This window comes from Mytilus galloprovincialis, chromosome 2, assembly GCF_965363235.1.
Source record: "Mytilus galloprovincialis chromosome 2, xbMytGall1.hap1.1, whole genome shotgun sequence".
NCBI lineage: Eukaryota > Metazoa > Mollusca > Bivalvia > Mytilida > Mytilidae > Mytilus > Mytilus galloprovincialis.
Genome location: NC_134839.1, coordinates 98,445,802 through 98,469,828, shown reverse-complemented (window position 1 = coordinate 98,469,828; position 24,027 = coordinate 98,445,802). Strand labels below are relative to the sequence as shown.

Here is a 24,027-nt window from a genome sequence, read left to right as displayed (position 1 = left end):
ATTACAAACTATTTAGTTAAATTTGGAACACATCATTTATTTCAAAGTAGCAATTTTTGTTCTAATATCTTGATTACAATACAATGAAATCTTACCCTTGTGGTCATTCATGCGTAGTTACTTAGTACACGGAAAAAGTATGTACTATGAAAATTAGAAGGCAAATTCAAGCAATTTGATTGGACGAGAAGTTGTAAGTATGTGCTAATACCAATGTTATTTCAACTGATCGGGCGGAGCTTGTGTTTTAATTTGCATAATGACAGTTCATTTGAAGATAAGGATGATTGCCATTATAACTTTAATGAATTCTAATCACCAATTAGTGTCACCAAACGCATATGCAGAATAAATTATTGTATGATATGGGACGAATAACTGGACACTATATTGATGAGTTTGTCCCAAAACTCCTATCTATAGATGGACTGGTCTTAAATAAGCGAACATATTAAACCCCCGCCCAGTCAAGTGAAATAAATCTAGTAATAAATAAAGCAACAGTAGTATACCGCTGTCCAAATATAAAAAAATGATTGAGAGAAAACAAATCCGGGCTAAAAACGAAAATCGAGGAAAGCATATTTTCGTTCAATTTTTGTACTTAAATTAGGCCGTTAGTTTTCTCGTTTGAATTGTTTTACATCGTCAGTCTGGGGCCTTTTAAAGCTAACTATGCGTTATGGGTTTGCTCATTGTTGGAGGCCGTACGGTAACCTATAGTTGTTAATTTCTGTGTTATTTTGGTCTCTTTTGGAGAGTTGTCTCATTGGCAATCATACCACATCTTCTTTTTTTAATAAAAGGAAAATAAGGGAACTACAGAATCACTGAAGTACAACAAAATCAAACGCAAACAAACATATAGAAACGGACTTTTTGATAATAACTGTAATATTCCTTACTTGGTTCAGGTGTGGTTGAACCTGGTTCTATGACTAGCTAAACCTCGTGCTTATTTGCAATGTTAAAGAAATATCACTTAAATGACAACACTACGTGACAGGAATACAGTACAAACAAACGCAAGAACACTATGTACAGAACAATAAACACATTACACGAAAACAATATTTAATATGAAACACAGAAACGACAACCATTGAGTTGCAGGCTCCTAGTTTTGAAAACGCATAAAAAATGATTGCTAGTGCCAAACCCTTCTCCTATGTGGGACATTGTAGTAATAGTACAACATATTTAAATACAAAAAAAAAAAACAGTTGGCGTAATCAATTGGATCGTTAAATAGAATCCATAATTGATACAAAAGACACAAAGTACAGATCGCAGAGCTCTTGCAGTTACATGTCGTAACTACAATCCCATTCCCTTTTCGCGAATGTGACCTACCGAATTAGACTATTTACCGAATTCAGAAAAGTCATTTATCTAAGACTTAATAAAACGCTTTGATTAATACATCATATGTAAAGCTAAAAAGCATCCGGACTTATAGAACACTCTTTTTAAGATATCTCTGATTTCGTTATGCGCTCTCTGCGTTGAAGACCCATTTTTGACCTCGTGGTGTTTTTTGCTTTTCGGACGGGTTGTTATGTTTTTGACGTTTTCACCGTTTCCGTTCTCAATTTAATGATATAAGTTTGTTGCAATAAATCTGAATCTAAATCAGATTAACTTATAGAAAGCCACTTGTCTTCCAAATTGTCCAACTTTAAGATTGATGGGGAAAAGTAATGAAATTATGTTAGACACTCAACTAAAAAGGTAGTTTTTGGTCAATTGGGAAGTTTTAATATTGAACAATCGGATATAGTTTTCATAGTTATTCATTTGTTCAAGTGTAGAATGCGATATATACAAGTAATTAATAAATACAAATTATACAATTTGAAATAAGCACGAAGAAAAGTTTATTTTCCCATATCTTTTTTTAGTTTTGCGATAATTTGTTAAACTACTGTTCATAATTATAAGTTGAAAAAATAATATAATACAAAAGATATAAAATATGCAATAGACTCCAATATGATAGATTATAAATTGAACAAATATATAATTAAAAAAAATGAATGTAGCAAAGATTTGTTAGGAATAAAAGATGTGTACATAGAGAATAATACATGGCAAAATCCGTATCATATGTCGTATCATCCCGAGACACCAATATCAGCCCAAGGGCCTTTAGGCCCGAGGGATGATATTGGTCGAGGGTGATACGGCATGTGATACGGATTTTGCCATGTATTATACGCTTTATCATATATTTCAACAGAAGAGTATTATATTATATGAACTGTTTTCTGATCCATAGCACTGGGTTACCTTCAGTTCTACTTTTGTCTTGCTTCAAAAGCCTAAAAAGAACTTCTCAATTACTTATCCGAAGCACCTGGGTTACCTTATAATTTGCGTGCTGTTGTTTTAAAAATATTTTGTTTATTATTTATTGTATTTATTTGTGTGTTTTAGTGTGCCAAAAAATATGAAAACTTGACGTTCGTGACGTCACATACAATATGAAAACTTGACGTTCGTGACGTCACATACAATATGAAAACTTGACGTTCGTGACGTCACATACCAAACAATGACGTCATTCAAAACATTGACCTATTTTGAGGAAATTTTTTTTTAGCCAAAAAAAACAAAGCTGACTTTATATAAAAAAAAAAAAAAAAAAAAAAAAGTAGGGGTGTGATAAAGGGTATGCGATAAAGGGTGCGCATCAAAGTTGCGCGATATGGATTGAACAGCAGGCTATTTATCAAATATGCCAAACTACTGTATTTACTACTAAACATATGATAAAGAGGCATACATAGAGAAATAAAACTATTTCACAATTTACAATTCACCAGTCACTAATTTTTTGTTAGGCTGGTTTACGCTGAGAATGAATTTATTCACAAAAAAGTGATAATCTTCGAATTCCTACAATATATAATCTTAAGAAAAGAAATTACATTAGTATCTTCCTTAAATACCCTTTGTGTAGTTCTACAAATGAAACTTCAAAAATGTACTGTTACACTAACTAAACACGACACTTCAGAGAATATATTGATGAAGTCATTGAATTGAAATTTAAATAAGAAGTAAAAAAATATCAACAACTAGTATTTGCATCAATAATTAATTGCTATTTGATGGGGAAAACCAATAAATCAACAACTGCATTGTTATTCAAGAAGATTTTACATCATGAAACACCTCGGTGTTGACACGAATATCAATAATGTGGTCATTTTTATAAATTTCCTGTTTTCAAAACTTTAAATTTTTCGAAAAACTAACGATTTTCTTATCCCAGTCATAGATTACCTTAGCCGTATTTGGCCCAACTTTTTGAAATTTTGGAACCTCAATGCTCTTTAACTTTGTACTTGTTTAGCTTTATAAATTTTTTGATATGAGAGTCACCAATGAGTCTCATGTAGACGAAACGCGCGTCTGGCGTACTAAATTATAATCCTGGCACCTTTGATAACTAAGACAATCAGAACTTTTGAAGTGGGGCAGTTATAACGCTAGATTTTATAAGGGAATAGGCAATAAATGTATAGACGACTTCCATACATTTTAAAACTATGATTGAATGATACAATCCAACCACGTTTAATGTTATAATGATTATATACGGTTGAACTAGCAACGAGGTAACCAGATATAAGATTTACCCCCTACACAGTCTGTCGCGGTGGAAAAAGGAAGCCAGAATAAGGCATTACAGCTGTGCCTTTTTTTTGTATTAAACAATTCTATTATATAAAAATGTCGCAGTTTAGAGTAGGAATAATAATGTGGGAACTATCAGAAAACCGAAATGAGGTACATAATGTATGGTGATGATATCAGACTTGTTCCTTATGTCGTAACTACAATGCCCTTCCCTTTTCACGAATGTGACCTACCGAATAAGACTATTTACCGGATTTATAATCACATAAAGAAACACGACGGGTGACAAATGTGGAGCAGGATCTGCTTGCGCTTCCGGAGCACCTGAGATCACCCCAGTTTTTGGTGGGGTTCGTGTTGCTCAGTCTTTAGTTTTCTATGTTGTGTCTTGTGTATTATTATTTGTCTGTTTGTCTTTTTATTTTTTGCCATGGCGTTGTCAGATTATTTTCAAATTTATGAGTTTGACTGTCCATCTGGTATCTTTCGCTCCTCTTTGATTAACATAAAGGGTCTCAAGAATTATTCGTAGATGTAAAAATAAGTTACTATTTCCTAAGGATTAACTCTATGTATGCAGAGAGAAAAAAAAACTAAATTGAAACTGAAAACAGATCTTAATCAAATTTATTTCAGTCCATTTCGTTTATTTGGCCTCCGTTTGACACGTAAGTTAACAGCTAACATTTTTTTTCATTTAAAGTTTCACAGAGACCTTGGTCCATTAATGTTTGGTCCACATAAACCATAAATTTGAAATAAGCTATTTAATTTAACCTTGTTCTTTGAGATGTTTAAAAAATAACTCTTATTCTAAGTGACAAGAAATAATGAATAAAACTAACAGTGTGTTAAATACCATATGAGATAGATAAAATATTGTGACATTTAAAACAAGAATGCATGATATAAAGGAAGGTTACTTGGAAATAAATTTCTAATTAAGGCATTACTTGTTTCTTGTATTGTCTTATTCAATTTAGAAATAGATAAAATTATAATTTCGGAGCAACCAAAAAAACTTAAATGGGGAATAAAATGTATTTAAGTTCATATAAGGGATTTCAAGAATGGTTCAAAGAGGTAAAAATCAGATATCAATAACAAATAATATATTCCAGTGTAGAATTATACACCGAATGTTTTTTTAAGATTGAGATAAAACAAAGAGAAAAATGTCATTCTGCAATGAAGTGATTGAAGCTATTTTGAACATTCCATAAAATAGCAGATACGTAGACTCGGTCAATGGATTTATAACCACAACACAATGGACAGAACTGACAGAAAATAATAAAATAAAAAAAACTTAATAATACTGTTATCAAAATTCTTTATTTATAGAACTTTGTGAAAGTAAAGTAAATCTACAGGGCTCAGAAATTGTCTCAACGGAAATCGAATACTAGAAAGAAAAAAAAATATAAATGTTTTTTTAAATCAAGACTTTCCGATTGTCAATCTCTGCTCTGACCTTTGGCTTCCATTAGTAGAATATTTTTTGCTTCAACAACTAATCATTACCGTATGTAAAGTAAACTGTGTAAATAGTTAAGCCTTTTCCACACCACCTTTTACGTTTTATAAAAAAAAATGAAGGTATTATGAAGGATGTGTATAGAGGCATATACAGAGAATTAAAATTCTATCCCATTCTACAGTATTTTATTCACTCGTTCTCTATTTGGCTGGTTTACGCTGATAATGAATTTGTTCATAAAAACAGTGATGCTCCTCGAATTCCTAAGAGTATTTAATCTTCAGAAAAGAAATAAAAATCTTCTTTAAATACCCTTTTTTTGTAATTCTAAAAATGAAACCTTAAAAAATGTACTATCATACTAACCAAACTTGGTACATTTGAGAATATTTTGATGAATTTAATGATTTGAAATTAGAATAAGAACTCGAAAAAGTAAAGATATTAACAACTGATATGCTCACAAATGATTAATTTTACTTTGATTTGAAATAACCAATCAACAGTTACTTTGTTATTTAAGAACAACTTTAACTGTCGTCAAAGTGAGAGGGTAAGCGCTATAAAACCAGTTTCTACATTTGAAAATGCCTGTACCAAGTCAGGAATATAACAGTTGTTGTCCAATCGTGTTTGATGCGTTTTGTTATTTGATTTTGCCATGTGATTACGGACTTTCCGAATTAATTTTCCTCTAAGTTCAGTATTTTTGTGATTTTACTTTTTTGAACATCGTGAAAAAATGTAAGACAATCAGAACTTTTGAAGTGGGTCAATCAGAACGGTAGAATTAAAAAAAAAAAAAAAAAAAAAAGGCGACAATCGGGAATGAATGTAAAGACGATTTTACAAAAATTTCTGTCGAACGATTAAATGACATAATCCACCCACGTTAAAAATACAATTATTTAATTTATACGGTTGAGCTAGCAAAGTCTTTACCAGCTACTAGTTGTACCCCTGCAAAGTCTGACACGGTGGAAAAGAGAAGTCGGAATGAAGGCATTACTTCTGTGCCTTTTTTGTTTAAATCAATTCGATTATATAAAAATGTCGCATTTCAGAGGTGGAATAATAATGTGGGAACCAACAGAAAACCGGAATGAGGTACACAATGTATTTTGATTAATATAAAGGGTTTCAGGAATTATTCGTAGATGTAAAAATTAGATACTATTTCTAAAAATTAACTCTGTTTGTGCATATAAAATAACTGAATTGAAACTGAAATCAGAAATGTATTAGAATTTAATTCAGTCCATTTCGTGTATTTTTGACTGAACCAATATTTTGACACGGAAGTTAAAAACTATCAAGTTTTCATTACCAGTTTCGCAGTGGCCTTGGTCGATTAATTGTTGGTCCACATTAGTCATTAATTTAAAATAAGCTTTTTTAATTCAACCTTGTTTTTTGAGATATTTAAAAAATTTATCTCGTATTCTAACTGACGGTAACTATGATTGAATCTAACAGTGTGTTAAATACTGTATGTATGACAAAGATAAGAAAAAATTCCAATGACATTTGAAACAAGAATGCAAGATATAATGAAAGGTTGTTTAGAAATAAATAGTACTTAGAGAAATATTTGTGGAAAAGTAAGTGCCCATGAAGGCATTTATTGATTATTATTTTGTCTTATTAAATTAGAAATTAGGGATGTCAACTCGGTAAAGATTTACTAATCGACTACTCGTTGCATTTACCGAGCGATACAAAATGGAAACACAAAAATGTAAAATTATACCCATTTTATGTATTGTGGGTCGTTGTCATATGATTTTAAAACCCTCAACATTATTACCTACTAAGGACTAGATAATAGGCCCAGGAATTTTATACCTTAATCAAAACCTTATTTACTTCATGTACTAATTCTGTAAACTGGTAATAGTCAAATTGAGTAATTGATTAAAATCTATAGAAAAAATATTACATAAACAACATTATTTGAGAACCGTAAAAAAACACATTTAATGATAACAAAGGGGTGATGATTAGAAATTACTGGCGCAATTAATCATTTTCTGAAGGTCGATATAATGTGCAACGCATTTGGTCTAATTAAAAAAAATATCATCTTGGCAACTTTTTCGGCAGGGCCGTAACTAGCCCCTTTTAATACTGAGGCAAAATATGTTTGCCGAGCGTAGCGAGGCGAATTTTTTTTTGGCGAGGGGCTTGGGGCCGCTTTTAAAGGCCCCCAGAAGCTCTGAGAAAAATAACGCAAAATCGTGCATTCTGAGCGTTTCCCGGACTCTTTCTTACATAGAAACGCAAATCATTTTTAGCTATTTTTTTCGACAAATCATAATTCTGGTCTCAAAGCAAAAACATAGATTCATTGTTATTTAAGACTTTTAGGGAAATTCAAAACATTAGAAGAGCGATATGTAGGATAAAGCAAAAATCGTAATTCTCATGATCATTAATACCGGATCTGTCTGTCTGTTCTTGTCTTGTATTGTGCTAACTTGAGATTTTTTATGACTAGATTTAAATATAGTGACAGTCATTAGTGCAGTAATATACGTTAAATACTAGTACTGCTCAAGGCGACACTAGGGACCATATTGACCTTGTTTTACGGTATTTATGATTCTTTCATAATGGAAGACCCTCCAGCAACTATCAAGATGAAGAACAGGAATAAAAACTTTGACCATTGATCATTTGTATTTTTTTTCTATACATTGACATTGTGTGCGATTAGCTCCCGTGCACGTGTACTTCATATTCCTTTATTTTCTGTTAAAGAGTCTAAACAAGAATTAATGCAAATTTAACCCTTGAATGTAAAAGGTCATATGGCAATACATTGATGTTTTTTTCAACAAATGATTTGATACCGGGAAATTGGTGGTCTTACTTTAATTTAAACCATGTCAGCTATCTAGTTTTATCCACAGGTGCTTGGGTATATGATACAGTTTTTGTTGTTGTTTTGTTTGGTTATGATATTCAATTTTCTATATTTATAATACATATCTATCACTTCTGTGCATATCTCACCTACAGAAAATACCTAATTTTGCAATCCATACTGAGAAAAATTGGGTATGGTTTTATATACAAGAAAATGAGTTTCGCAGAAACGACCACTTTTTTCTGTGTCCAGTAGCATCGTATATTCTTACGTTTACAAATGAAAATCAACACTCAGACTAGTCATTAAGTAGGACAATAAATGAACAAAGACAAACCCGGGACACAGAAGTAAAAACAATAGACCATCAACTCTGAAAAACAAAAAGAAAAATAGGAACATGGATTACGAAAAATATGCAGGGGCGACATCAGAGAGAGAAGAGAACTTGCTTCTTGCAAGACACTTTCAGTGAAAACAATTTGATATGAAGACAATCATATGAAGAAAATCTTTTGTTTTTGTTTTAGTTTTTTTTTTTTTTGAAATTTAAAACATGAGGCATTTGCCTCATTTGCCTCAATGTAGTTACGGCCCTGTTCGGGAACGTACCGATTTCTCAAATTTTTTGAGTTACCAACAGTCTGGCTGATGAAAATATATGTTCTGATGTTACAAGTTCGGGAGTGACTTAGACTAGCTGAAAGTGTAAGACTTGGGAAAATACCCTTGTTCATATCTCCTACATGTACCTCTGTTTGGGGGAATTTTAAATGACAGTTAAACGCAAACATTGGAATCGTATTTAAATGTTCATCATTTTTGATTAAAATACGATTCCAATGTTTGCGTTTAACTGAGACTACTATAACACAGAGATTGGTTACTACCGATTTATCATGTAATGTGAGTCTCCACATATTTAGCTACGTTATTTTAACGTAGTTTCGTATTTAACAGTAGCAGACGACATATATCACCACCACATCACTGAGACTACTATAACAGTATCGGATATAATTAAAAATAAATTAAAAACAAAATTGAATTAGTGAAAAAAGGAAAATAATTTATTTTTTATATCTTTGTTATCACTATTCATATCTAGATTTTATTTTTAATCAGTTTATAGTTCGTTAATAAATTGTATTTATGCGGCGACTCTTGAAAATGCAAATGTGATTAATCTTATTCATCTTACAGTTAGGTACATTTTTCCGTTAATTGTATCTAATATACAAATATTTTACCTGTAAAGACAGGTAGTCTCAATAGCATGGGAAATGAATTCGTTTCACAGCTGGGTGCCCACATGATACACGAGGCTCCGTTTATTGCTATAAACTTGTATACTTGTAAGGTAACAATGTTTATTCACGACAATAATAGTTATCAACGGTATCAGGCTTATAATTTGATACGCCTTGCGCGCGTTTCGTCTGCATTTGACTCCTCAGTGACGCTCAGATCAAAATTGTTAAAAAGCCAAACATGTACAAATCTTATCTTAAAGGAATCTTATGTACAGTAGTTGTCGTTTGTTTATGTAGTTCATACGTGTTTCTTGTTTCTCGTTTTTATATAGATTAGACAGTTAGTTTTCCCCTTTGCATGCTTTCGGGGGGCTTTATAGTTTGCTGATCGTTATGAGACAAGGATGTTGAAGTACCTTGACCTATAATGGTTTACTTTTATAAATTGTTATTTGGATTGAGAGCTGTCTTATTGGCACTCATACCATATCTTCCTACATCTATATAAAGTTTAAGAGCATTGAAGACCAAAAATTCAAAAAAGTTGTACCAATGGCTAAGGTAATCTATACCTGGGATAAAAAAAAAATTTTTTTAGAGGAAGATTATGTTTGACATTTAAACATTCTTGAATATAATAATATAGCAATATCAAAATATAGAATGACATCAAAGCAAGAGAGTCAAATTGTACACAAGCATAGTACTGCCATTGCATATTACTGCCATTTTATGTAACGAAAAAGGAAAGTATGTAAGATACACTTACTGGAAATGTGAAATATGATTTTTTCTATTGGACAACATATATGTACGTTTAGACGATAAAATGTATCTACAAGTAGAAGGTATTCATATAGGCACTAACTGCACCTCTTTACAAGCAGATTTATTTCTATATTGCTATGAATCTCAGTTTATGACCAAACTCGGTAAAGACACTTCATTGTTACATTTGGTTGATACAATCAACAATACCTACCGTTATTTGGATGATATTTGTTCGTTAAATAATTCAGTACTACTGTTTACCCATACCAACTAACTTCAACTAAATCTAACATAAACAACAGTAGTTGTCTTTTTCTAGATTTAGCATTTCAAATTTAAAAGGGAAACTCCAAAAAAAATTTACAACAAAAAAGACGATTTTTCATTCCCTATTGTTAATTTTCCTTTTTTAGACGGCGATGTTCCTTCGGATGTTAAACGCATCAGTTTTTGTTTGTACTCTTGTTGATAAGTCTTTGTTTTATATGTTGTGTTTTGTGTACTATTATTTGTCTGATTGTCTTTTATTTTTAGCCATGACGTTGTCACATTATTTCTGACTTATGTCCCTTCGGTAACTTTCGGATCTCTTCTGTAGCATGTTGTAGTGTGTTGATTAGCACTAGACGCCTTGTAACCAGTGTCTTGGTATCCAGTGTCAACAAGTGATGTGGAAAAATCTTTAATTGTTCTTTTAAAAGTTGGTTTTTAATTTAGATAAATTTCGTATCATTAATGTAGTAGTATATATTTACACCAAATGATGGGTTAATTTCATTTATCACATACTTAGACTAAATAACATATGATTTTTACTGTATGATAATAACATTAAATTAACGTAAACACCATATTTTTCGAACTGGTGCTTAGCGGGCTGATACGAAAAGTTTATCGCATGCTTCGATTGTTATCACATGCCTTTTCGTAACATTATCGCATGGCATTCCGTTGATACTCGGCGAATTCCGAAAAATAAACCTCAATGCTACGTTTTCAGTGAAAAGTAGTATACAAAACAATTATTTTAATACTGGAAAGTGTATTGTGTAAAATAATAAAAAAAACAACAAAAAAAAACAAAAAAATATTAATTATTTGCATTTTTAAAAGTTTCAAACATAATTTAGAAAGTTGATTCACTTCTTCTTTGTTGAAGCATATGATAGAAAGATTTCATATCGAATGTATTAAATCTGGGGTCCGACGTCCGTGAACTTTTCAATCTTTGAACTTCTATTTTGGAACACCGTAAAAGGATCAATATATATGAATCTGTTATTTTTTCTCCATCGTTGAAGCATATGATAAAAAGATCATAACATGTTATCTTTCATATCTCATGTATTATCAGCTCTCGGTCAATATCAGCCCTCGAGCCATGCAGCTCTTGGGTTGATATTGAACCTAGGGTTGATAATACATGCGATATGAAAAATGACATATAATAATCTTATATGATCGAAAATAAAAATCAGTAATTTTCGTTTGTTTCTTTCTTCATGTCTCTCGTTTACCGACTGGTCATATCTGCAGCTAGGATTAAAGAAAAGTAAAGGCGTAATACACAAATAAACAAAATGTTTATACCTCCAACATCGTAATCCTTCCTTTTTAAATACATAATGAAATATAACTAACCAATCATTAACACTATTTGATTATTCCAGGTTAGTATCACTTTCAGAGTATCATGGCGTCGTGATTACAGTTCGCATACTCAGTGTGATGCAAGTACCAAAGATGATCTTATTGGCTCTGGTACAGGAAACATGGTATGCCTGGATGGCTGTGGGTCTACAACAACAATAGGTACTATGCAATTTTACTGTACAGATTTCAGTGAAGACGAAAATTGGACGTCTGGAGAAAATACGCTTACATATACTTTTCCGGAATCTAGTGATCAATGGTACCAGATTGGGTATGTTTATTTTGCAAAAACTTAACCATGAGTGCAAAGAACACACCGTTCCTCCCAATCTTGAAAATAATTATTTAAAAAAATCGTATTTTACTTTCTATATAAAATTAAGGTTATCAGTTTCACTATCTATGAAGTCTATGTTGTAGCATTGCTGCAGATTGATCAATGCGAATCCTCTCTTCAACTGAACAGTCTTTTCAATAATAAAACTTCTTATTGTTAAACATAATATAAAAAAAAACATGGAATCATTTAAAAAAGTCAGTTTGCTACAATAACTACCATCATGTCTGAATAAGTTAGTTAGTATTATATACTACCCCACCCTCAATAAATATTACCCTGTAGATTCGAAATATGGGATAAGTGCATGTATGAAACGAGTTGAAAATAAAGTCAACATAGAATACCAAAAGATCTGACGCACATATCATAGGAGGTAGGATGTTCGAATTTTAATTGTATTTGGTAAGAGGTTAAATGTCAAAGACACTATCTTGGCTTGAATTTAGAGAAATTGTTGAATGTGTATGCTCTTTGTTTGCTCTTTGTTGATCTTTGTGGTAGTTTAAGATATTCTGTATAAGTGGAAGTTAAATATTGAAAATGCAAACTTTTTGTGTGTATGTGTCTACATTCTGCTGTGTGTAACAATTATTTGCCATTACTATTTATTTGACTTTCTCAGAAATATGAACTTATGAAGTTGTTGGCATGACAAAGATTATTTTCTTCACATATATTTTATGATGGCGTTAATACTAAACCCCCAACGGGAGGGATTGTGTCTGATATGACGAAGACATACTCTTTGAATCAGTTAAGTTGAGGCCTGGAACTGGCATGTCAGAAACTGCTAGTAGTCTGTTGTTATTTATGTATTATTGTTATTTTGTTTATTTTCTTTTGTTATCTATTCTGACATCGGACTCGGACTTCTCTTAAACTGAGTTTTACTGTGCGTATTGTTATGCGTTTGTTTTTTCTTTATTGGTTAGAGTTATAGGGGAGGGATGAGATCTCAAAAACACGTTTAACCCCGCCTGTCCCAAGCCAGGAGCCTCTGACCTTTGTTAGTCTTGTATGATTTTTAATTTTAGTTTCTTGTGTATAATTCGGAGTTTAGTATGACGTCCATTATCACTGAACTAATATACACATTTGTTATGGGGCAAGCTGAAGGATGCCTCCGGGTGCGGGCGTTTCTCGCTGCATTGAAGAGCCATTGGTGGCCTTCGGTCGTTGTCAGATCTATGGTCGGGTTGTTGTCTCTTTGACACATTCTCCATTTCCATTTTCATCAGATTATTACACAGTTTCAAAGGAGAGAGAAAATATTCGCTAATATGTATTGTTGGCATAGTGAATCCTTTTAAAACTCTATTTGCTAGCTCACCTTCCCCGCCTGCACCGTGTCCAGCGCCATAGAGTACTCGACCACCTAGGCTAGATACAAATATAGCTTTCGGTGGTATGTGTACTCGTCGGCTCTAACCACGGCTTTTAAAGACGTCTAAACATGTGACATATAAACTCTACCACTGAATCGAGTGCGATACGACATTTATCCACTCGAGACAGGTAAATTTTCAAATTCAAAACGCGAGGCTCACCGAGCGTTTTAAATATTAAAAATTTAACTGTCAATAATGGATATACATCGTTTTACGCGAGATTTGGTGGTGGAATATGTTTCTCTAATGATTTTCAAATAATATGCAGGCAAACTTATTCCTTCTTTTCGAATGATCTGCTAAACGTTGTGTTCTGTCTATGTGACGTCATCAGGCATGGTCGTCTTTGATCATGCCGTCACAATAGGAAAGTCAGAGGAAAGCAAGCAAATTCGACGTCATAATCGGATTTTAACCAATGAATGGCTGAGATCAAACGAACCTCACGTTGATTAACATTATCTATACAATGGGTGCAGAAAGGGATAAATTGATGAAGAATTAAGACAAAAACAAAGCTTATAACACACATTCTCCACCAGAAAACACGTGGTTATACCGGGCTAAGCCCAGCAATGTTAGATTTATATTTGCATTAGAAACACATTTTTTGTTCTTCCCTCAGCGGGATTCGAACCATTGCGTAAAATTGATTCCGTTACTTCGTGATTTATATATATCTATGAATCATTTGTCTTTTTTTCAGCTTTACAGGTTATGCATGGATAAACACAATAATTGATAGGCGAGGAGGGTACTGGATACTACGAACAACTGCCAGTTTAGTCAACAGAAATGATACAGGAAAGATTAATTCGTCTCCAAAATCAGTAATGCAACCTATTGTAAGATTGCAGCTTGGGTGCAATCACACAATTGTAATTCCAGGTATAAAGTAACTTTTTAATTCCATTTGTGGTGTTAATAAAATTGAGAATGGAAATGGGGAATGTGTCAAAGAGACAACAACCCGACCATAGAAAAAAACAACAGCAGAAGGTCACCAACAGGTCTTCAATGTAGCGAGAAATTCCCGCACCCGGAGGTGTCCTTCAGCTGGCCCCTAAACAAATATATACTAGTTCAGTGATAATGAACGCCACACTAATTTCCAAATTGTACACAAGAAACTAAAATTAAAATAATACAAGACTAACAAAGGCCAGAGGCTCCTGACTTGGGACAGGCGCAAAAATGCGGCGGGGTTAAACATGTTTATGAGATCTCAACCCTCCCCCTATACCTCTAGCCAATGTAGAAAAGTAAACGAATAACAAAACGCTCATTTAAAATTCAGTTCAAGAGAAGTCCGAGTCTGATGTCAGAAGATGTAACTAAAGAAAATAAACAAAATGACAATAATACATAAATTAACAAATGACTACTAGCAGTTAACTGACATGTCATCTCCAGACTTCAATTAAACTGATTGAAAGATTATGATCTCAACATATGAATATCAGGCACAATCCTTCCCGTTAGGGGTTTAGTATCATACCATCATAACATATATGAGAAGAACATAAGCCGTGTCATGCTAATAACTGGTTTTTGGGATACGATTGCTTTCAAGCAATCTGTAGACTTATACCAGTGGCTCAGGACAATGCCCTCACGTCAACCGTTTTATTCTAAAACATCAAGGACCATCTCAGATTCCTATGATTGTCTTGGTTTAAAAGGTAAAAGGGATTGAACTTAAACAACTTTCCTATAATGTTCTTTTCATAATCTTCATGTTTGATATTTCCCTTGACTTATATGCGTGTTTTTAACAACACGGAAAATCAGAATCAAGCAGTATTTATATTTAGTGTTTTTATAAATTTAAAAACACGTCAGAGGGAATTCCTCAGTTGTGATAAAAATGCGAGAGTTCTCTGAATTCCGATAAACCTATTTCTGTCATTTAAGAACTGAAGTGGAGTTTTACTTATATGTCATCGTTATTAAACTGATATTTGATATTGTACTCCTATAAAAAAAATAGAGAACCATTTACGATTAATATACGTTCTTACTACTAGGCAGGGTTTGTTTAGGTAATTATGCGCATGCGTATAGTTTTCTTGACTTAAAGGGGTACTAGGTTAAATGGTTGCTCTGGATTCCCCACTCGATTGATTAATTTATAACTTATGGGATACTTTCTATGTATGTCTGCTATTGTGGGTTATTGTTGTTGCATAATTTTAAATCATATGCATCATTTAAATTAAAATAAATGTAGTCCACATCGTTAAGGTTTACTTTCAACACCCTTTCAGGCGAAATGGAGTCTTCCATATTATCGTATCGAGTTGTCTCCCTTCCGGAAGTCACTTCCGTTAATTCTGAATCAAAACAACGTTGAGAAAAATTAACTCGTTCTGTCGATAAACGTCGTATTATATTAAAAACTATCGCAATTAAACCGAGGAGTATGTACGGAAAGGAGTCATGATCAATGACCCAAAGGAAATTAAATATTTAAAGAGTTAGGAATGGGGTTTCTCCTAGAATTAACGTAGGAAAATAGGTGATAAGATAAGAAGTGAAATTTTTCTCTCACTCTGAGTCTCAGTGACTGCTGTGGAAAGTAAACTTGGAATTGATAGTACAAAAATAAAACACAATAGGCCTAAGTACATTGTTCATACACTTTTAACCGGGATTGGCTATTTTGTAACTATTCTGATTACGTAAATAACATTTTACATGTGCAGTTGAATTAGTTTTGAAAATAATATTATCCAGCTAAATGTATACATGTGTCAATGAAAACAATGGCAATCGTATCCATCAGAGCAATCTGCTCTTTGATTGAATAAATGTGTTTAGTTCCGATGCAAAGACCCTATAAGTGAATCAATATTAACGCCAAAATATGCAATCTTTAATGACCTGACAACAGTATCGTAACTATATCCCTTTCTTAATAAGTCTATTTAAAGGTTTTGTTAGTTTCTGAGGTGAATACTGACATTTTTGTGCTTTATAAAGAATATTTCCATAAAAAAATGGATGTGAAATACCTGAACGTATAAGAAGTCTGCATGTTGAGCTATATTTACGAATGATGTCGTTATACCGATGATAAAATTTAGTAAATGTCAATACAAAATTACAGCTATAATTTCGGATATTGCAAGTCACAGACTTTTCAAGCTAGCCCGCATTGGCAAAGATGAAAAAGAGAAAAGATCTTTCCTTAATCTTTCCTTTGCCAACAAAGGTATCGATGGCGTCAACTTAGGCAATATCCTTCATCATAAATTAGTTCAATCGAAAATACCTCCTTATTTCAGTCCAGTCTGTACCAATCATTTCGTATACCTATACCAAACCTATTGCAACTAAAATTTTCAATTACAAACACGTTTTGCAAGATCTCGATATTGACGACTTCAAGTCTAAACCTCCTGATTGAACTTGTGCTAGTTCCCAATTCACATATAATCCTGCTGGCCACGTTATTACCGGTGACCTCAACATTGTTAATAACACTTCTCTACGCAATGTGTTATCGAAAGGTCCGAAATATCGTGAGCCTAAATCCAACAATTGGAAATACAACTTTAAAAAAATGATGGATTCAGTTGAGGATTATGCCAGGCAATGGGCTAAGCGCTAGAAAGAAGACGTAGACACTCTTTCCGAATGGATTAAGGCAGTGAGGTCGTTGATACAAATCAGAATTAAGAAACTGAATGGGTCTATCAATGTCCATGCTACGTCAATCTTTAAAGACCCAAATGTTGCAAAACACCTATCCTACCTCAATGACAAATATGTTGTTGTCCCCGCAGATAAAGCCCCAAACAACATCGTTTTTGTGTGTAAAACTCATTACATTAACTGCTTGATAAACGAATTAGGTATTGACAATTCACTTGGAAACTCAACATATACCCTCACGACACTTACCAAAGAGGAAATCCTGCATAATCATAGGTCTGTTCTGTGTTCCTTTGGAATTTCAACCAAAGATGAAGAACTGGATCTGCCATCACTATATTGGATACCTAAACAACATAAGTGTCCTTACAAACAATGGTATATTGCTGGGTCTTCCAAGTGCTCCACGAAACCTCTTTCGAAATTATTAACATATATTTTATAAGCAATCAAAGACGGGCTTCAAAGTTATTGTGAAACTGCCTATTCTAGAGGGGGCGTGAATCAGATGTGGATACTTAAGAATTCCAAAGATCTTTTAGAGTACATACAATCTAACTCTCTTTCATCTTGTTACAGTATTAAAGCATTTGACTTTTCTACTCTTAACACTAGTATTCCACATTCCATACTAAAAGACAAATTGAAAGAGTTGGTATTGATTTGCTTCGTAAAATAGAATGGCAAACGTAGATACAAGTATCTTGCCTTAGGGAAGGATAAATCCTACTTTGTAAAGGATCACTCTGATTCGAACAAAAAATTCTCTGAAACTGATATTATCAAGATGCTTGATTTCTTGATTGACAACATATTTGTTACGTTCAGAGGACGTGTTTTTTCAACAGACTGTCGGAATTCCAATGGGAACAAACTGTGCCCCTCTACTTGCCGACTTGTTTCTTTATTATTATGAGGCTGACTTCATGCAGGAACTTCTTAGGAAGAAAGATAAGAAGTTAGCAATATCCTTTAACTCTACTTTTCGCTACATAGATTTAGTTCTTTCACTAAATAATTCAAAATTTGGTGACTATGTGGAACGCATCTATCAAATCGAGCTAGAGATAAAGGATATTACAGATACAGTTAAGTCGGCCTCATATCTTGACTTACATCTAGAAATTGACAATGAGGGTCGGTTGAAAACAAAACTTTACGACAAAAGAGATGATTTCAGCTTTCCAAATGTGAACTTTCCATTTCTAAGTTGCAACATTCCAGCAGCACCTGCATACAGGGTAGATATCTCCAAATTGATACGATATTCCCGTGCTTGCATTTCCTATCATGATTTTCTTGATAGAAGGTTGCTGCTCACAAGGAAGCTATTAAACCAAGAATTCCAAATGGTGAAGTTGAAATCATCTCTTCGTAAATTTTACGGACGCCATCACGAGTTGGTTGACCGTTATGGAATAACCGTTTTACAAATGATATCGGATATGTTATTTATGTCGTAACTACAATCTCCTTCCCTTTCATGGATGTGACCTACCGAAGCAACATAAGCAACACGACGGGTGCAACATGTGGAGCAGGATCTGCTTACCCTTCCGGAGCACCTGAGATAACCCCTAGTTTTTTGGTGGGGTTCGTGTTGTTTATTCTTTAGTTTTCTATGTTGTGTCGTGTGTGCTGTTGTTTGTTTGTACTTTTCATTTTTAGCCATGGCGTTGTCAGTTTGTTTTAGATTTATGAATTTTACTGTCCCTTTGGTATCTTTCGTCCCGCTTTTTTGACTAGTTTGTGATATCGAAAACCCTGGTGTAATAATTTTTCAGTAATGCATAAATTTCTCTCGTTAAAATCTAAAACATTGTTACATACAAGGCGAAGTTGAGATATATAAACACCGTAATGTCAACAGAAAACAAGAATGTGTCCCAAGTACAGATGCCCCATCCGCACTATCATTTTCTATGTTTAGTGGACCGTGAAAATGAGGTAAAATCTCTAATTTGGCATTAAAATTAAAAATATCATGACATAAGGAACATGTTTACTAAGTTTCAAGTTGATTGGACTTCAACTTCATCAAAAACTACATCAACCAAAAACTTTAATCTGAAGCGGGACAGACGGATGAACGGACGGACGAACGGACAAACGAACAGACGAACGGATGAACAAACGGACGGACGCACAGACCAGAAAACATAATGGCAATAAATGGGGCATAAAAATGACGTTTCAGACGCAACATACGTAAATACAAGTAAAAGCGTGATACAAGTAACCTATTTTAAAGAATTTGGTCACAAAATCAATTGTGCAATTTGATAGTAAGTGGAAATTTGACCCCATATTTTTGGTACAAGAAGACTCGAATAGTCATTTATTTCTATTCCGTTATATTTGGGGTTTTCCCTTATCTATTTCTATCTTTAGTAACTGTGGCTTATAGAGCAAGTTTGTAAAACAAGTTTGAAGAATTGGTTGGATAGTATCTATATATATAAGTCTTTAGTGAGTACTGCACGAGCATTTCATAGGCGGGAATACGGGTGGGGTATATAAGTCCGATAATTGGATAATTTGTATCGAGGTTCTCACAGTAACTTCAAAGTAACAACACGTTCTGCATAGTATATTATTTTTATTTATTTATAATGATTTAGTTTAGAATAGCTAGATGTGTATTTGCTGGGATATATTTGTAATGTCTTATTATCATAATTAAATGTTGTATCGCACAGAAAAGAAGTTACTGTGAGCAAACCAAACCGAAGTTACTGCGAGCAAACCAAACCTACATTTTGACTTGCCTCTTATTTCGCCATGTAGATAGATTAGAAATGTTTTAAATTCGGACGAATTTATGAGGGAGAATTTAAATGAAAATGAACACAAATCCAGTTGTTGGCATGATATTGGTTATGTTCTTCACGTATATTTTATGATGGTATACCAAATCACTAACGGCAGGAAGTGTGCTTGGTTTTCATATAATTACATTAGATGTATGTTTCATTATAATATTTTATTCGGATTGACTAACTGCACATCACGTGTTATTCCGTAAGCAGTTGCATTGCTCAATACAACTTTTCATTCATGATTACACGTGCTCCAACAATAAAGTGCAAAGGTGAATTAAATAATAAAATATATAAAATTCGTGTTTTCATAATCATAGCTAAAAAATGTAATTATAAGTATTGAATGCTTCTTTTTGTAACTTTATAGGGTTGTAAAAGCGTTGACCGTGCGTACATTTTTAGAATGAAGCGCCTCCGCGCTTCATACAAAATGTACTTCGGTCAACGCTTTTATACCCCAATAAATTTACAAAAAGAAGCATTCAGTTCTTAAATGAAGGCATTATCTTTTAATCAATTTAATTGAGGTCTGGAGCTAGCATGTCTGTAACTGCTAGTTGTCCCTTTTTATGTATGTATCATTGTCATTTTGTTTACTCTAAGTTTCTTCTCTTAACTTATCTGACATAAGAATCGGTCTTCTTTTTAACTCATTTATGTTGTGCGTATGTTTGTTTATTATACTTCATTGGCTTGAGATATAGGGGTATGGTTGAAAAAAAAAGCATACAGATCAATGCGATCATACAGTAACGTACTTTTTACGATAACTCAAGGCGACTGTAGTTTGTCCTATCTCAAAATCATGAAATCATATTTAAGTATATTAAAAGATTATTTTTATATTTTGAGAGTATGTATCAAAATTAGCAACTTAACCATAATTACCAATATCATTGCTGATTTCAAAACAGATCAGCAAATTATGAACGCCTAAAGTTAGCACGAAACCATAATATTGACAGATTTTGACAAACATAAATGTTGAGTATTTTCCTAAAAAATGCATGAGAAGGACAACGTTAACCAAAACAAAAAATATGATGGAAGTAAAGACATGTATGTTGTTTCGGGTAGAGTTTAATTCGTGTTAATAAATTACGTTCTAAAATTCTATATCAAAATTCCTTCAATAGCATCATGTATTCATTTACATGTATACTTTAGTATGGTTTAGGTTATACTTAAAGAAAAGTAAGAATATTCTCAATCTTGAGTAAGAAAAATCCGGTCCAACGATTTACAGAAAAGAGCGACGATTTACAGAAAAGAACCAAAAAGAACCGAAAAGGACCAAAAAGAACCGAAAAGGACCGAAAAGAACCGAAAAGAGCATACATATAAATTATTATTTAATATATATACACCAATTTCCCCCCCCCCCCCTCGTAATAAAGGAATGTATAGTTCAAATTTATTTTGAACATTTATAGGGATTTGTAGACTTACAAAAAAAGTTAGATTTCCCTGTATCAGATATTAAGGCATTTAAATATTTAAAAAGAAAGTCAAAATGTCATTTCCTTGCTTTAGAAAATAGAATTGTAAAAAACATTTGAAGAAAATTTCAATTCCTGCTACATGTAAACCATGGCAAACTTTAAGATGTTTCTGTATGGAACGCCGTAGCTGCCTTATGTGTACTTGTTTTTAGATACGCTTATACTTTTCAATATATGCACATAGTTTTTCTATATATGCACATACTTTTTCTCTATATGCACATAGTTTACTTTATATGCACATAGTTTACTTTATATGCACATAGTTTTTCTATATATGCACATAGTTTTTCTATATATGCACATAGTTTTACTATATATGCACATACTTTTTCTCTATACGCACATACTTGTTCTCTATATGCACATAGTTTACTTTATATGCACATAGTTTTTCTCTATATGCACATCTGTTACTTATTCGTTTTTAATGCGCGGAGTATACGGTTGCACTTTGAATTAAATCGTTTTTCAATTGTGTTCATGTCTCTGGTGGTAACAATGTGTTCTTACAGATGAAATGACCCTATAAGCGCGATTGCAACCGTTCCAGTGCTCGGTTAATACCCTGTTCTTTATTCACTTTTAATACGTTTGTTGAACGTTGCACCTTTTAGAAAAGGATTTTCAATTTTATCCATGTCTCAGGTGGTAACAATGTGTTCTTAGAGATGAAATTACCCTATTAGCACGCATGTACCCGTTCCAGCGCTCGGTAAATAACCTGTTACCTGTTATATAAAATTAAAGTATTTACATGTTTCTGCTTTTGCACATATTTTCCTTGGAGAACCCTGACAAATATGGTTGAAAATCAAATATGATGAATAAAAGATAAAAATTTGCTCTTCTTAATGAACATTTATCATTGGCATAGAAAATTGTAGATTAAATCAATGTCCCTATTTTTTGGTGGCAGCTTTGTGACAAGTACAGCTTTCTCTTAAATGTTAAATTTACTATTCTAATAAATTCAAATTCTGAATGTTTACACTGCCATTACACATGGAATATTTAAACAAAATCATCCAAAACGTACAAACAAACATAAGTCTGAACATACTACACTACACATAAAAAGTATTACAAGCGTATTATAAGCGAATAAGTAACGAATAGGTAACAGGGTATTAACCGAGCGCTGGAACGGGTACATACGCAGTAATAGGGTTATTTCATCTCTAAGAACACATTGTTACCACCTGAGACATGGACATAATTGAAAATCCTTTTCTAAAAGGTGCAATGTACAACAAACGTATTATAAGTGAATAGGTAACGAATAGGTAACAAATAGGTAACAGGGTATTAACCGAGCGCTGGAACGGGTACATACGCAGTAATAAGGTTATTTCATCTCTATGAACACATTGTTACCACCTGAGACATGGACATAATTGAAAATCCTTTTCTAAAAGGTGCAATGTACAACAAACGTATTATAAGTGAATAGGTAACTAATAGGTAACAAATAGGTAACAGGGTATTAACCGAGCGCTGGAACGGGTACATACGCGCTAATAGGGTCATTCAATCTCTAAGATCACATTGTTACCACCAGAGACATGAACACAATTGAAAATCCTTTTCTAAAAGGTGCAACGTACAACAAACGTATTATAAGTGAATAGGTAACGAATAGGTAACGAATAGATAACAGGGTGTCAACCGAGCGCTGGAACGGGTACATGCGCGCTAATAGGGTCATTTCATCTCTAAGAACACATTGTTACACCAAGAGACATGGGCACAATTGAATTTATTTTTTAAAAGGTGCAACGTACAACAAACGTATTATAAGTGAATAAGTAACAGGGTATTAACCGAGCACTGGAACGGTTGCAATCGCGCTTATAGGGTCATTTCATCTGTAAGAACACATTGTTACCACCAGAGACATGAACACAATTGAAAAACGATTTAATGCAAAGTGCAACCGTATACTCCGCGCATTAAAAACGAATAAGTAACAGATGTGCATATAGAGAAAAACTATGTGCATATAAAGTAAACTATGTGCATATAGAGAACAAGTATGTGCGTATAGAGAAAAAGTATGTGCATATATAGTAAAACTATGTGTATATATAGAAAAACTATGTGCATATATAGAAAAACTATGTGCATATAAAGTAAACTATGTGCATATAAAGTAAACTATGTGCATATAGAGAAAAAGTATGTGCATATATAGAAAAACTATGTGCATATATTGAAAAGTATAAGCGTATCTAAAAACAAGTACACATAAGGCAGCTACGGCGTTCCATATTTCTGGTTCGTTTCAATTTCTTAATTCAATTTACGGTATAAAACGTTGGGCTACATGTGAATAAAAGGAGATAAATCAATAAAAAAATACATCATTATCTACATATTATAAATGTTGTGCACATCACAGTCATTTCATTTCGTCTTTCAGGAAATATAGATAAATGAATAGCGCACCCGCTTACTGTATAATTGATAACTGTTTACTCTTTTATAGGTATAGATTAAAGGGTGTGGAAAAGTTAATGGCCTGTTGATTTCTAATAATTTTATCTTATAAACCATTTAAAACAGCTATGTACATTAGCGAAACGATGTCAGATGGTGATAAAATAAATGTTGGCCTGTGCTAGTATATGTATCTATAGAGAAACTT

General features: G+C 33.0%; 1 protein-coding gene across 1 annotated transcript in view; it reads left to right on the top strand.

Annotated features, from left to right (window-relative positions):
* The first annotated feature begins 6,100 nt into the window (after nt 1–6,100).
* Nucleotides 6,101–24,027, top strand: part of LOC143065048 (uncharacterized) — a 101,179-nt gene continuing 83,252 nt past the window's right edge. Inside the window, exons 1-3 of the mRNA XM_076238353.1 lie at nt 6,101–6,232; nt 11,689–11,942; nt 14,106–14,287. Coding sequence (XP_076094468.1) covers nt 6,122–6,232; nt 11,689–11,942; nt 14,106–14,287 — 547 coding nt within the window. The 5' untranslated portion in view covers nt 6,101–6,121. The remainder of the gene's footprint in view (nt 6,233–11,688; nt 11,943–14,105; nt 14,288–24,027) is intronic.